Below are 14,652 nucleotides of genomic sequence, written 5' to 3'. Positions count from 1 at the left end.
TTATTATGTTAACTCTATTTTATAAGGTATAGTCTGTTATTTGTACTGACTCATGTTGCAGGGTTGAAAAAGCACTTCAAGCCTCGGATGAACAGTGTTCTGAGGTGCCTCTTATTCGAGTAGAGGTGCCTCTTATTCGAGTGGAGATGCCTCAACTGCCTTGGCCGAAGACTTACGCAGAAAGGCATGAAAGCGCCTCCCATGTGGTTGGAGGCGCCCTGGAGCGTGTCGCGGAGGCACCTTAGAGCATCCGGAAGGTGCCCTAGAGAGGATAAAAAGCGCAGTCTGCAAAGTTTATCAAGACCGAAGTTTTCAAGATCATTTTTGCTATTGGAGGCACCTTTATTGGGCTTGAAGGCACCCTCAATGGTCAATAAAAGAGTTGTTCGGCCAACCATTCAACACAACACATTTACAACTTCCATATGCAATCTTTCAGGATTTTGGCTGCTCCAACTTCATCCTCTCGTTGTGCTGTGATGCTGCAATATCCTACTACTATAGAGAAGTCGTCCAACACCGAGTTTGATCCGATAATCTTCAAGTGTTGGATAATAAAAATTTTAATTAAGTGTTTAATTACTGCATAAAGGAAAGTGTAGATTGTTACACTTGTCCTTAGTTTACTATTATACTCGATTCCCTCTTTCAACAGTTCTGGAAGACGTTTATAGTAGATTATCCATTGATACGGTCTGAGGGATCGTGGGTCTTGGAGTAGGAGTCGCCGAAAACTCCGAACCAAGTAACTCCTTGAGTTTGTGTTCTTGTATTTTGGTTTTGTGTTGTTTTATTCCGCTGCGAACTTTGTTTTTAAAAGACGAAAAAAATAAGTTTTTTAAAAGACATGTGATTCACCACTCCCCCCTCTCTCATGTGCATTGATCCTACAGTTAGCTACTCCTCCTTTCATCCGGTGTCAAGTATTGGAAGGAGGACATCTAGGAAACTAGATCTAACAACCGTATAACTGCTTCTCCATTCACACGGTGTGATGTGTTATAGAATATTCCCCATCGTTGTTCATAATGAGGCGATTATGCCACTCCCACATGCGCCTAATCGTAGGGTGTAAGTTTGACCGAAGGACAAGGGAATAAGATCGAGGTTGAGTGACCTGAGGATAGACGACGACTGAGGCCGAAGCAAGAACAATGCTTGGATTTGAGACTGAGGTATGGGGGATGTTAGTGATTAAGGCCGAGATAGGATGTCAGGATTTAAACCTGAGGCGAGATAGGATGCTGACATATGATACTGAAACAGAGAGGATGTCAATAGTTGAGGTCAAGACTTGAATGATGTTTGGAACTGAAATTGATGCTAGGATTTGAGACTGAGGTTTGGATGATGCCGAAATTTAAAATTGAGACTGAGGCTTGGGTAATGTCAAGATCTGAGACTGAGGCCCGGGTGATGCCGGTATCTAAGGCTGAGACTAAGACCCAGATGATGTCGTGATCTAAAACTAAGGCTCAAGTGATGTTAGGATTTGAGGATAAGATTCAGATGATGTCGGGATCTAAGAGATATGATAACTAACTTGTCTTTAATCAAACTCGAATCTTTGAGATGAGTGTTCTGAATTGGTTTGATTAGACCCGACTCTCATCTAGGCTATGGCCAATTCCTTTTGGGTCATGTATGATTAACTTTGACTTTAACTTTAACTGACCAGCTGACCACTATTTTTAACTACATGGAACACATGGGGACTTCCAGAATTCCGCCGCATCAACACCTATAAATTGATTGTCTGAAATAATTTGATTCACAGAAAAAACTTGCAATTCCCTCTAAGCTAAATTAACGCCACTTATCATACAAACTCTCATGCATCCAATCTGAACATGTCAATGTGTTATTGTTTTCTTAGTGTTGCTCTGAGTTCTTACTGTTCAAATCTCTTAAACAACCGAAGACCTATCGTTCATAGTTCTAAATAGTGCGGATCCAGTAGATACGAGGTTAATTATATAGGGGAATATTGCTGAGCAAGTGGGAGAGTAGACAAACCCAAAGAATTTATTGTTGTTCATTCCCCTGCCATGTTCTCTTTCTGAGATATGTTTCTGGGAATCCAGATCAGAAATGAAAAGAAAAAAGAGGCCTCTGAGTCAAACTCAATTGTTCATGCTAATAGGAGAAGATTTTGATGAATGAGAATCCAATTCCCCACGAACTGGATTCCGCCCACCGAGAGTTGACTTGGGAATATGATTAGTAAAGATCTTAATGTGGTTTCCTTTCTTTTCTGTCAATAGTTTTCTGGGCACAGACCTCGTTCTTCATCACAGGATTTATTCTTGCAATTGCGAGCAGAGCGGCATGAGATGTTACTGGTTATAGGAGTGTAGTGGTTATCTTTCTTGAGATGAAGGTGAAGTGCAAGATTTTGGCAGCGTTGAGCTCGTTCATCGACCAAGCTACGGGACCTCGAGACATGGCTGGCGACCGGAGCGTGCTCGCGGAGATCGATGCAGCCGTGTCCCGGTGCATCGACGGCAGCAGCAAGCACGGCGCCGGAGAGGAGCTGGTGCACGAGATACTCTTCCTCGTCTCTAACGCTCCGGGGTCGATCACTTTCCTCTCCCGGCGGCTCTCGGCGCGCCTTGCGGCCGCCGGCCAGGACGACGACGCGGCGGCGGTCAAGACGCTGCTGCTGCTCCACCGGCTGCTCCGCGGAGGCGACCGGTACTTCGAGCAGGACCTGCGCGGGATGTGGGCGTGCGGCGAGCTCAAGGTGGACCTGGTCGCCGCCCGGTGGGCGGCGGGGAGAAATGGGTTCCTCCTCGGCTACGCGGCGTTCCTAGAGGAGAGGCTCGGCTGGGCGATCGATCCGGCGGGCGGTCTGCGTCCGGCGAAGCTCCCTGCGTCTAGACCACCGGAAAAAGCGGCTTTGTACAGCCTGCGCAAAAGTCAAACTTTTCTCGACCGGGCGATGGTTTGCCTGCCGGAGAACACGTCGGCCGCGAGCCGAGCCATGCAATCGGCGTTCAACATTGTGGTGAGGGAGAGCATCAGGGTGTACGAGAGCTTCTCCGAGGAGGTGGAAGCTGTGATCGCCGGCTACCCCGAGCTCGACGAGCGATCGAAGAGTTCGGCGGCGGAGATCCTGCGCAGGGCGTGCGCGCAAACGCCAAGCCTCTATGATTTCTACGAGAGCTGCAAGAGGAGCACGGCTGACGTGATCGGGAAGAGCCATTTGGACTATCCCTACGTCCGGATCATCACAGCAGCGGAGGTGGCTTCGATCGAGCACAGGAGCCGGGTTCCGAGTTCCGACGTCATCCGACGGAGAATGCAACAGAGGAAGTAATGGGTGCGGGAAGGAGTCGTCGAGCGCCCTGTTCTGGAAGAAATTGGAGACGACGATAAGCACGGTGTGGGTGGTGTTCGAGGAAGAAGGAGGAGGAGGAGGAGGCTCTCAAGCTTGTCGCTTATCGCTTGTGGACGATGTGCCTGCACAAGGTGATCGATCGGAATCGATAGAGTTGTCTAGTTCCAAGTGATCGAGGCCTGAAGAACTTTTCCTAGTGCTCGTCTGGAAAGAGACTTTGCCTTAATGATTTTTTTATTGGGATTTTAATTACGATCCGATGCAAAAATTTTGCGTGATGTGGTACATTAATTTTAACTTCTTCACATGTGAGTCAATCCTATCTGTACCTACACAATTTGAACCCACTCAGTTAGTGCCATGGGTACAAAATACCCAATTTTTTTTATTAAAAATATATATAAGTGGATATTTGATGTACACATGGCACTGTCTGGGTGGATTTAAGTAGTATTTGTATAAGTAGAATCGAACTTACTTCTTCACATAATTAGGGAAAAAGACAAATGTGGTGGCGTAATAATTTTAATTTTAATAGCCTCCACTTGTTAACACCGTTGCTATGTATTTTTAGAGTTGTCAGACGGGTCAACTCGTGATGGTGTGGGTCAGTCCATAACAAGCTAACCATTTGGCGGGGCGGGGTGGGCCAATCTGTCAACTTGGCGGGTTAGAAAATTTTCAACCCAACCCATTCTAAGGCGGATTGCGGATTTTGCGGGCCAACCCGCGGGCCCATCAAAAACTTTTAAAAAAATTAAAAAATATTTCATATCTTCAACATTTTACTTCGAAAAAATTTTCTACAATTAAATGTATACATAAACATATATTTTAAATATAAATGAACACAAACTAGTATTTATGTTAGATGAAAAGTACTATTTTTATTTCAAAATTATAACAAAGAAAGATAATAAATTAGCCTAAAACTTAGTTTACATGTGTTTTTCAACCCGCGGACCAACCCAAGCCCGAGCGGACCGACCCGCGCGGGTCGCGGGCCTAGGCGGGTCGGCCCACGGTGAACTTGGGTTGATAAAATTCTAACCCAACCTGCTTAAATTGTTTGGCGGGACGGGTTAATCCGACGTGCCTAATCTAAATTGACGGCTCTATGTGTTTTACTTCTATAGATTTTGAGATTAATTTTTAACTGATTAAAAATATCTCATTGAGTGACAGTTTTTTTTGAAAAAATAATAAGAATTAATATTAAAATAAATATGAATGAGTGTTAATAAAAGGAAGATGTTAATATAATTAGCATGTGATATATGAGTCTCCTACTTTTTAATGGTTTTTTTTTAAATTTGCCAATTAAATCGATTTCAATGACTTTTATCTAGTAAATTTATTCAACAAAATTGTCTAAAGTATCTCAATTTGGTACATAAATTATAATTTTTTTAAAATTTTTTTATCTTATCAATGTATTTAATTTAGTTTTTTTTGGGGGATCAAAGTTGGAAAAAAAATTAATTAAATAGATTGATAAGGTAAAAAAAATATTAAAAAATTATAATTTATGTACAAATTGAGATACTTTAGATAATTTTCTCAAATAAATTTACTAGATGAAAGGTATCAAAATCTTATAGTGGGCAAACCATGGATTGTGGACCAGGAGATTTAAATTCCCCCTCCAATAAATTGTAATTCAAATTTAAGTTTTTCATGTTTATATATGATTAAGTTATTTAATTGTACTAATTCCTTTGTTTTTTAATGTATATTAACAATTTAATTATTTTATTATTTTAATATTGAATTAATTTATTTTACTAATCTTTAATTTATATTTGTAGATACAAGTTACATATTTACTTTTTCTTTTCTTCTTGATGGAAACTCTGGATGAGTTTTATAAAATAATAATAAGAATAATAATAGAAAAAAAAGTGTAAAATAAAAAGAAATTACAATGTATTTATCAATTAATATTTTGATATCTATGTTATTAGATAGAATAAATTTGATAATTGTAAATTAACAAAAATATCTTCTGGCGTTGAATCAAAATAGATCAAAATGGAAGGAGCTATTTTATCAAATCACACCAAAATAGACATGAACCATACTTCAAGTCATGACCCATGTTGCTCAAGTCAATAATCATAGACAATTTTTAAAATTTTGTTAAGATTAATTTAGCATATTTAGTGGGCAAAAATACTTTCAAACTAATCTTTTTAATTGATAAATCAGACACTGTTTTTGTTGAGTTATGCTCAGCTCAGACATACGAGTTGTGCTCAGCCCTGCACGTCTCGCAACATGATCATATCTTTTGGCTAGTCACGACACGATACAATCTGAGTTTTAGCATACTGTTGTCGGTAGCCCGGCCTATTTGATACTACCATATGAATCTTATAAATTATCATTTGAGAATAAGGAATTACCAGAGGGAGTAAAATATCACAGAACCCTACTGAGCAAGATCAAGATAAGTCTATCCCTTACGTTTTCTTGAAGAATCTCTCCTAAAGGACAGTTAACAAACACCACTGCATTCAAATGCCTGGAGGAAAAGAAATTGAGAGGAGAAGCATATGGAATATTTCAAAATTATGCATACCGATCTTGAATGATGTGGCAGGCAATAGGGGAATATAATCTTGGCATTGGTTGACTCCTTTGCTTTATGGATCTGGAACTTGCCCATTCCTCCTAAGAGTGCAAACCCCACCAACATCAGTAAAGTGACGTGATTTTAGCATTTTGACTTTTTGAGTGCCTTGTTTTAACTTCATCTCGGCACTGTTTTGGAAATTAACTCAACTACAAGACACCATAAGGAATCAATTGAATTGCTGGTTGAAGAAACAGTAAAGACAGTAAATTTTAAGTGTATCTACATAATCGACCATAATCAAAGATCTTAGTTAAGTATTCAAAACAGTAGCCATTGGGTTCAGTGGTCAGAACTCTAAAAAATAGTTAGTTAAGAGACAATGTTGTGTCTTGATCACAGTAACATGTGGGAGATAGCTCTGCCACTAGACACTGGCTAGAGAAGTGATGCAGAAACTCTTCCTTTGCTTTGTAACTTCAATTGCTTCTTTTTAGTCACACTTTGCTACCTTGTCTTTGCAATTCTGTACAGGTTGATACAACATCGAAATTAGACATGAAGAAAATAGTATAAAGAATTGATGAAGCTCCAAATTGTAAATATTGGATGAGTTTGTTTTTCTCTTTGTTGTGCATGTAAATTGGAGTAAAAAAGTGATATCACTCACACCAAACGGTACAGTATCATCGACCCCAAGACAAGATATAAGCAGATAAATCATGGAGAGCATTTTGCCCTTTACTATTTCTCATGTTCTTTCAAGTCATGGATGACTGATATGCAAATATCTAAAACTATTTGATGATCTTTCTCAACTCCAAACCATAAATTAGCACCATGTTATTATTCTCCACACTCTCAAAATCATATATGTGCTTTGAGTCATGGAAGTTGCGTGCGTAAAGCAAATCTTCTTGGTAGCCTTTTCATATTATAAGTTTGTAACTGAGTAGAGAACTAAAGCTTCTTAGAAGGACATCGAACTAACCTTATAACAAAGATCTAGGCTTTTGAAGTTATGAGTGACTATTTTCATCGGTTTGAAATTCTAGTCGGTGGCACCATGCAAGGCAAATTCACATGCACATTTTAATTAGTTGCAAATTCTTACCCCTGTTTTCAATTTCCAAAAAGAAACTCCTAACCAGCTGTAGTCATTGTTTTACCCTTGCCAAACTGATCAACCTGCAAATCCTTTCATCTCATCCAATTCATAAACTCTCAATGTCTCCATCCGTCAAAATCTGCAATGTTTCTACTCCTATAAGGTGGCTAGTGAAAAGACCTTCATTGTTCATGTAACCTGCTTGTTTTCAATAAACATAGGCAAGTAATCCTCCCTTGAAATCATGAAGTCAGCCCAACTATTATGAAAATAGTCCCTGATAACTTCAAAAGTCTAGATCTTAATTATAAGATTGGTTTGATATCCTTCTAGGAAGCTTTAGTTCTCTACTCAATTACAAACTTACAATGTAAAAAGGCCAACAAGAAGATTTGCTTTATAAATGTAACTTACATGAATCAAAGCACATATATGATTTTGGGAGTGTGAAGAGTAGTAACATGGTTACTAGTTTGCATATCAAGAATCCATAATCCATGACTTGAAATGTGCTCCTGAGAATATGGGAACTAGTAATATGATTTTAGTCTACATTTTGGAGTTGAGAAATGTCATCAGGTAGTTTTGAGTTCAATAGTCCTCGAAACTACTTAATGGCCCTACGCTGGGTACAGGTCATTCAAGATATGTAATGCGCTCCGGGAAATGTGGAGTAATATTGCGGTCTCAGTTTCTTTTTGGATTTGAGGAAAACCACCAAGTACTTTTTAGCTACACATCATGCTCATTTTCCTTGAAGTTGCATATTTGCATCACTTCTACCATGAGTTAACTTAGGCTCAGCTTTTGGATAGAAGAAGTTGATAAATGATAAATAACTCCTGCTGCCTATTGAGTTAATATAAAACAATTAATCCTTTGATCGACACAAGGTGAGTGAGTCAAACCTCAAATATATCGCAGAAAGAAAAAGGGGTTTTGTTTCTCCATATGTTTTTAACAGCATATGGGGCAGTGGATCAAGCCATTCTCATTGCATTCTCCACATTCCACTTTGTTCTTCTGGGAATCCAACACCTTGCAACTGCCATTGCAGTCCATGCACATGACGAACCGCAGTCCGCCGCAGCCCTCGCACCACTTGGCCGCACTCGGTAACCCCTTCAGCAAAAGCTCCAATTTTGCTTCGTCCTCCAATCTAGCTATCTCTTCCAGGCCACCGATATACCGGCCTTTGATGAAGACCATAGGGACCTTGACCTCCTTCTTCCTCATCAGCATCCGCAGCTCCTCCCTGTACCCGCAGTCCATGGAGATGTCCCTCTCCACAATGCCAACGCCGTAGGACTCGATCAGCGATCTGACAGTGTTGCAATCCTCAAAGGTCTTTCTGATGCCCCTGAGCGTGGTGGTGTAGAGGACAACCGAGTTCTCGCCTCCTTCGGGACACTTGCGCTCGTAGGACTGAAGCAAAGTAGCAACTTCAAAGACCTTATCGTGCTCTGTCTTCTTAATATTCTTCCCCTCCTCGCAGTGCTCCAGCTCGAACATAGCCACGAGTTCGGGATCGAACAGGGGGCTCAAGCTCCGTCTCGACCGAGAGTTGTCGGAACCTCTGTCAGATTTTTTGCTCCCTCCTCCGCTACCGGGGGTACGTTTCCTCGTCATCGACGAAACAAAGCTGGTCCACGGCGTGTTGTCCAGGGAACGGAAAGGATCGGCGGCACGGTGCGCGTCGATATTCGACCTTTTGCGCTCCGACCGCAATGGAGTATTCTCCTTTCCGATGGACCACTTCCTAACCTCCGGAGAACGGCGCACGGAGGGCGATGGTTTCTGCGATTTCTTCCTCTGCGCCGGCGACCTGCTGGGGGTTTCGGCGACGAGATCCCCCATGAGTTCCCGTGCGTCTATGACCTCCGAAGGGCGATCCTCCTCCTTCTCAGCAGGTTGCGGAGAGGAATCCGGCGGTCTCGACTCCCCTTGTCCGACGTCCGGACCCGGCAGACCGTCAAAGTCGGGAGTGGCTTTCTCGTCGACATAGTCAAGTTTGAGGACGCCGTAAGTGGTGGAGGTGAGACAGACGAAATGGTTGGGGCAGACGCCGCCAGCGTCAGCCTTATCAACGCCGGAGAACAAGAGATCACCGCCAAGGTCGGCGGCCGTAAGCAATCTAGAGGAGATGCAACCCATCCGATTTCGCCACTTCCTTCCCCCTCTTTCTTCACTCGAAACAAAGCCATCCAGCAGAAGGCTGAAAATTAATAGGCGAGTAAAAAATCATGCGTTCGAAATGAAAACGGTTCGGGAATGGCACGCTTGGTTTTCGTACCCGTCTGTACCGGAATGACACGTGTGCAGTGTCCAACCGGGCAGGAACGTTGGGTGGCGGCAAATGGGGCCCAATGACTCGGGAGTGTGCCCAGGCGGTGGTCGTTTGTTGATTGATTCGAGTAAAGTAATGCGTTGCAACGGTCTGATTTGTAATTCGCCAATAACCAGTCAACGTTTTGAAATCCAACAGCGACTACAGATCATTAACCGCTTTTTCACCGAAACCAATATTCGAATTCAAATCACTTTGGAAAAAGAGGGATTGGAGGAACCAAAACCGAGGGAGGGAGCAAATTTTTAAATTAAGGAACAAAAAACATGAATTTTTTTAAACGAAGGACACTTGATTAAAAGAGATTTTTTTTTATTAAAGAGGAAGAGAATAAAGACTAAAAAAAAAAGTAACAATCGATGAAGGAAACACCTAAGTTTTTTTTTTGTTTTTTTTTTATTTTGGCAAAAGTTTAACAAAGATCTACTCATACAAAATGTTCCCCATATTTATTTTCCATATTGAACAAAACACGTTTGAAGACCTTGATCTAGCGAAATCAGACGGACAATTTTGCTAAGCTCATCATATTATTTTCTTAGATTTTGACACCAGAGGACTTGTATTCATGTAACAGAAACAAATTCCAAATATCGACTTTAGCAACTTAAAAGAGATGCTTAAAAAGTCATCCACTCAGTAACATCCACTCAAAATAGAGCAAGGGCATACCACAAATCATAAGATCACAGGATCAAGATCAATGTAAAAGAGATGCTTAAAAATTTGGAAGATATAAGGTCAATCTTTAAAGTGAACAAGCACAAACATTCAGTCAGTAGTAAACAATAGAGTGAACATCTTAGCAATATAAGAAGCTACGAGGAATTTTGAGGCATCCAAAATGAATTCCAAAGCACGAATTATGGAGCTGGAAGTGAAAAAAATAGGCAGACTACAGCCTCCTCCCGCGTCTTCCACCCTTTCTACGAGTGCTATCAGTAGGAATGGGGGTTACATCCTCTGCAAGTACTTGTGGAATCAAGAATGTGAAATCAAGGGAATATAATTCTATGAATTCTTGACGGAAAACCAATGTGCATAAGTTTAATAGCAGCATAAGGGTTCATAAATACAAATTAATCATCAAGGATCAAAATGTAAACTAATAAAGACATTCTTCCCAAGGGAAAAAATATCCAAAAAGCATTCTTCCCAAGAGAAACAAACTGGTTTAGTTCAGTTGACCAATGTTATAACCTCATCTTTTTAGGTGACGGAGTGATTATAACTCACACCTCTCTCATCCATCACGAACATGCCAGTCTCTCATCCCTCATGAACATGTTCTTCCATCACGATTATGTCCAGGTTGGGTTCATCAGTGAGTGGATGTGGCGTGTTCCTACACCAGGAAGTGTTCAGTGAGTTGATGTGGTTAGAGTACCTGGGAGTGTTAAGTGATTTGATGTGGGTAGGGTACCATCCATGAACGGCTGTCCTTTGAGTCAAACTCTTTCTTTCACTAAAGTTGTTATCACTCAACTGAAGAAAAAAGAGTCTACTATGGGAGGAAAAAACACAAGGAAAAAAATATCCAAAAAGCATTCTTCCCATGTGAAACAAACTGGTTTAGTTTGGTTGACCAATGGTTTCATTATAACCTGTAGTTGAATCTGATTTCACAAGATTTAAGTACAAGGCAAACTCAACTTGATCAGGATTTTATCTAACCATCAATTAGGGGAAACTCACAAATTGAACATAAATCTAATCTCAATCCTCAAAATTAACACCTAAACACTCTGATTCAGCTGTATTAATTCCAATTACAATTAAATTCTAGTACTTAACCTCTCTAATCCCTTGACTTACATATTATTTAATTATATTTAGCTATATCAAATTAATAAAAAACTATTAATAATTTATACCATGTCCTGTATTTGAATCCTTCTCAACAAGTCCACATATCATCACATTCAAAATACCACTACTGGCACTCAATCCTACCCATACAGGATTCTTATACCATCATAGTCCAATTAACTTATCTAAGAGCCATGTAGCCAAAAATTGACAAAACATACACAAAATATATACTCAAAACTAAAAGATGTTATCATCAAATCACCTTTGGGATTAGTTTTCTCCACAAAATAATTCAACAGTATATTGCTATTTACCTACTGCAATCTAAAATCTACAAACAAATAATCAACTCACCAATGCGACCAACTTTCATCCCAGCACGAGCAAGAGCTCTAAGTGCAGATTGAGCACCAGGACCAGGTGTTTTGGTCTTATTACCTCCAGTAGCACGTAACTTAATGTGCAAAGCAGTAATCCCAAGTTCCTACAGCAACAAGAGAGAAGAAAATAAATCGAGCAAAAAAGTAAAATAAGCATATCCAATATAGATAACTGCTAAATGCCAGACCTTGCATCTCTGTGCAACATCCTGGGCTGCAAGCATGGCAGCATATGGAGATGACTCATCCCGGTCAGCCTTGACCTTCATACCACCTGCATAAAAGAAATACCAAAATCATACAAAATTGTTCAATAAAAAACTAACTATTTAACTAAAGGGGCATGGAGAAGTCAATAAAATTCAGATGAGCCAAATAAGAGAATAATCCAGTTGGATTTTGCAAATAGCTAATCCACTGATTATTCAAATTGGCAATGGTTACCAAATATCAATGGCCAAATCAATTACTATTGACCCAACAGTTATATGAGTAAAAAAAAATCCTATGGGCTAACTTTGAAACTACAACATCCATATTTTCTAGTACTGGTTCAAAGGATATGCACATGTAAACGTCAAATTAAGGATATGAAAAAAGTATAATTAATATATTAATATAAATAATGCAATGCCTATACTGTTAGACAATCACTTTGCCCAAGCACCAAACACAAGAAATATTCATAATGATAACTATTATCATCATTTCATAACATTCTAATACAGTGTACAAGAACTCTAGAGACTAGAGAGAAAGGACAAAATTCTAGTAGCATATTAGACAAATAATTCAATGCCAATATTGTTTGACAATGTCTTTATCCAACCACCAAAATTGAGAAATATTCATACTGATAATTATTATTATTATCATCACTGATTCCTGCCACTACACACTATCTTATCCAATATATCACAGTTTTATGTTAAGATTAAACAATTAATTTAACTGGATACTAAGTTGAGATAAGTAAATACAAAGTAATTCACTGGTAGCACAAATCCTGAGATAATCCTGAGAATAAGCATACTCTAGAGAGTGCAATAAAACACCACATCTGCTAACAATACAAAGAGAATGGTAGTGAGTTAAAGAAGACCTGTAATCCTAACAAGTGTCTCCCTTCCAGATAAATCGGTCACATGCTGAGGAAGCAAAGAAATGGATTATTAACAACGAATAAGAAATCCTGCGGCTTTCAAAATCTGTTTTTTCGGAAACAAGCGATCGAGACTCACAATGAAAGTGTCATTAAATGACGCAAATATATGTGCGACGCCGAAAACTTGCTCGCCTTCTCGTACAGTCGGACCCAGTGTCACATTTTCCTCTTTGGGTTCCCTGGTCTTCTTTCTTCCGGACTGCAGATCCACAAAACAGGCTCACAATCCGTAGGATCAGAATCATAGATACAAACAACGAAAGCCACTATAATAGCACAATTGCGATTCCCACGACGACAAAAACTTGTAAAAAATAGAAGATGGATATAAGTTGTAATCTCGCGACAATAGGAGGAGAGATACTGTGATAATTCTGATTGGTACCATGGTTGAGGAACTTGAGGCGAGGTCGAGCAGCGAAGGAGACGGCGGAAGTACTCAATGAAACCAACGTTCTTAACCCTAATAGCCACCGGAATTTATAGTGCCCCAGTTACAACTAAATTACTTGAATACCCTTTATATTGGGCCTTTCGGTAGGCTAACTGGCGTGCTTTAGTTGGGCTTTCGCTGGTTATTTACCCGTCTTTTAAATTCTTTGGGTTATTAAAGTCATTGTACATATTTTCGTGATTATTGTAAAAATATAATTTATCGTTGGCATTTTATTCCAACACTTTTACAAATACATCATTCAAGCGAGAATTTCTGTTTATCAATGAGAAAAACAGAAGGGTGAGAACTATGGGTGTAAATGAATGAAGTAGATTATGAATTATTTGAATTTCGATTTAATAAAAATTTATTTGAGCTTATTTAATAAGGCTCATTAAGATAAATAATCCAATCTCAAGTTTCATAATATTCGACTCGTTAACTCCTGAATATGTTCATTAAGTTCTTAAGTTCACGAATTAACTTTTAAATAAAAGAATAATAATTTTGATATGAATTTATAGATTCTACATTTTACCTAGTAAATATATTAAATTTATTTATTATAATAAAATTATAAATTTTAATAAGAATATTATAATTTTTTATAAATATATAATTTAATTTTTAATAAATATCTAAATTTATAATTTATATTTATTAAACTCGTTTAGGCTTAATAAAAGTTCGAATAAGCGCGTGAGTCATGAATATATTCGTTAAATAAAGTTTGAGATTGACTCGATTATAAACGAGCTAAACTCAAACATTCAAAAGATCGGTTCGGCTTGATTACACTCCTAGAGAGGACAAATGCGGAGAGCGGAGCGCTCCCGAACGGGCATGGTGACTAATATGAGGAAGGGACTCACACAATCTCCCTTTCTCTGTTTCCTTTAGCATGTCTGACCACCTTTTCTCTCACGAAGGCTTTGCCCTCATTATGTAAGGACCTTCAGATGTTACCATGGGATGCTCCCATGAGTAAAAATTCAGTTAAATCAAATAAATCTTTCAAATTTTAAATTTAATTTGGTTTATTCATAAATTTATTTTTTTCAAAAATAGATCTATTAATTTAGTTTGATTTCGATTTTAAAATTTTAAATTTGATTAAATTGAATAGACTGAATTAACCGAATTTTTAGATAAATTGAAATTTTAAATCCTATTTTTAAAACTGAAACCAAATTTTATTTAAAAAATCAATTAATTTGGTTAATTTGATTTTTAATAGAATTAATCGATATTTAATTGGTTTAATTTATTCAGTTTTTTTTAAATATGTCAGTTTAGTTTATTAAAAAAAAATTGTCCAATTCAGTTTAGTTAATTCGATTCAGTTTTAACAGAATGCTCAACCCTAATCAGGCACAGGAGCCTCCTCCTTTCCTTCCCCTCCTACACGTCACTGCCATAGGAGAGGTCGTCGTGCATAGACGCCCCATGTCGACGTCACCTCTGCCTTTCGGTGCCACCTCCGATGCCC

The 14,652-nt window shown here is 39.0% G+C and overlaps 2 protein-coding genes and 1 pseudogene across 4 annotated transcripts; 1 reads left to right on the top strand and 2 right to left on the bottom strand.

Moving 5' to 3' along the window:
• The first annotated feature begins 2,289 nt into the window (after positions 1-2,289).
• Positions 2,290-3,694, top strand: LOC122001781 (annotated as a pseudogene).
• Positions 3,695-6,146: 2,452 nt separating this feature from the next.
• On the bottom strand, positions 6,147-9,226 carry LOC122022398. Its single transcript, XM_042580389.1, has 2 exons — positions 7,932-9,226; positions 6,147-6,441 (listed from the first exon to the last, which is right to left on the bottom strand). The coding sequence occupies exon 1, from the start codon at positions 9,175-9,177 to the stop codon at positions 7,981-7,983; it is 1,197 nt and encodes a 398-aa protein (XP_042436323.1). The 5' UTR covers positions 9,178-9,226; the 3' UTR covers positions 6,147-6,441; positions 7,932-7,980.
• An 869-nt stretch (positions 9,227-10,095) lies between these two features.
• Positions 10,096-13,197, bottom strand: LOC122022384 (40S ribosomal protein S14-like). 3 transcript variants are annotated; one of them, XM_042580376.1, is made up of 6 exons: positions 13,113-13,197; positions 12,804-12,926; positions 12,665-12,710; positions 11,751-11,836; positions 11,537-11,666; positions 10,096-10,342 (listed from the first exon to the last, which is right to left on the bottom strand). In XM_042580376.1, exons 1-6 carry the CDS (start codon positions 13,113-13,115, stop codon positions 10,266-10,268), a joined length of 465 nt encoding a protein of 154 aa, XP_042436310.1. In that variant the 5' UTR covers positions 13,116-13,197; the 3' UTR covers positions 10,096-10,265. The 3 variants fall into 3 exon arrangements, with proteins under 3 accessions (XP_042436310.1, XP_042436293.1, XP_042436301.1); XM_042580359.1 differs by having other exon boundaries at positions 13,092-13,189; XM_042580367.1 differs by having other exon boundaries at positions 10,096-10,333; positions 13,092-13,189.
• Between the last annotated feature and the right edge of the window lie 1,455 nt (positions 13,198-14,652).

The sequence above is a fragment of the Zingiber officinale genome, chromosome 1A (genome assembly GCF_018446385.1).
Source record: "Zingiber officinale cultivar Zhangliang chromosome 1A, Zo_v1.1, whole genome shotgun sequence".
Classification (NCBI taxonomy): Eukaryota; Viridiplantae; Streptophyta; class Magnoliopsida; order Zingiberales; family Zingiberaceae; genus Zingiber; species Zingiber officinale.
The sequence above is the reverse complement of the archived record's forward strand: the minus strand, read 5'-3'. Positions and strand labels throughout refer to the sequence as shown.

Excerpts from the sequence above, each read along its gene's own strand:
- LOC122022398 (XM_042580389.1), bottom strand. The coding sequence starts at position 9,177 with ATGGGTTGCATCTCCTCTAGATTGCTTACGGCCGCCGACCTTGGCGGT.
- LOC122022384 (XM_042580359.1), bottom strand. The coding sequence starts at position 13,115 with ATGGTACCAATCAGAATTATCACA. Across the intron at positions 12,711-12,803 it reads CATTTAATGACACTTTCATT|CATGTGACCGATTTATCTGG; the intron begins GTGAGTCTCGAT and ends TTGCTTCCTCAG. Across the intron at positions 11,837-12,664 it reads GACACTTGTTAGGATTACAG|GTGGTATGAAGGTCAAGGCT; the intron begins GTCTTCTTTAAC and ends TCTTTTATGCAG.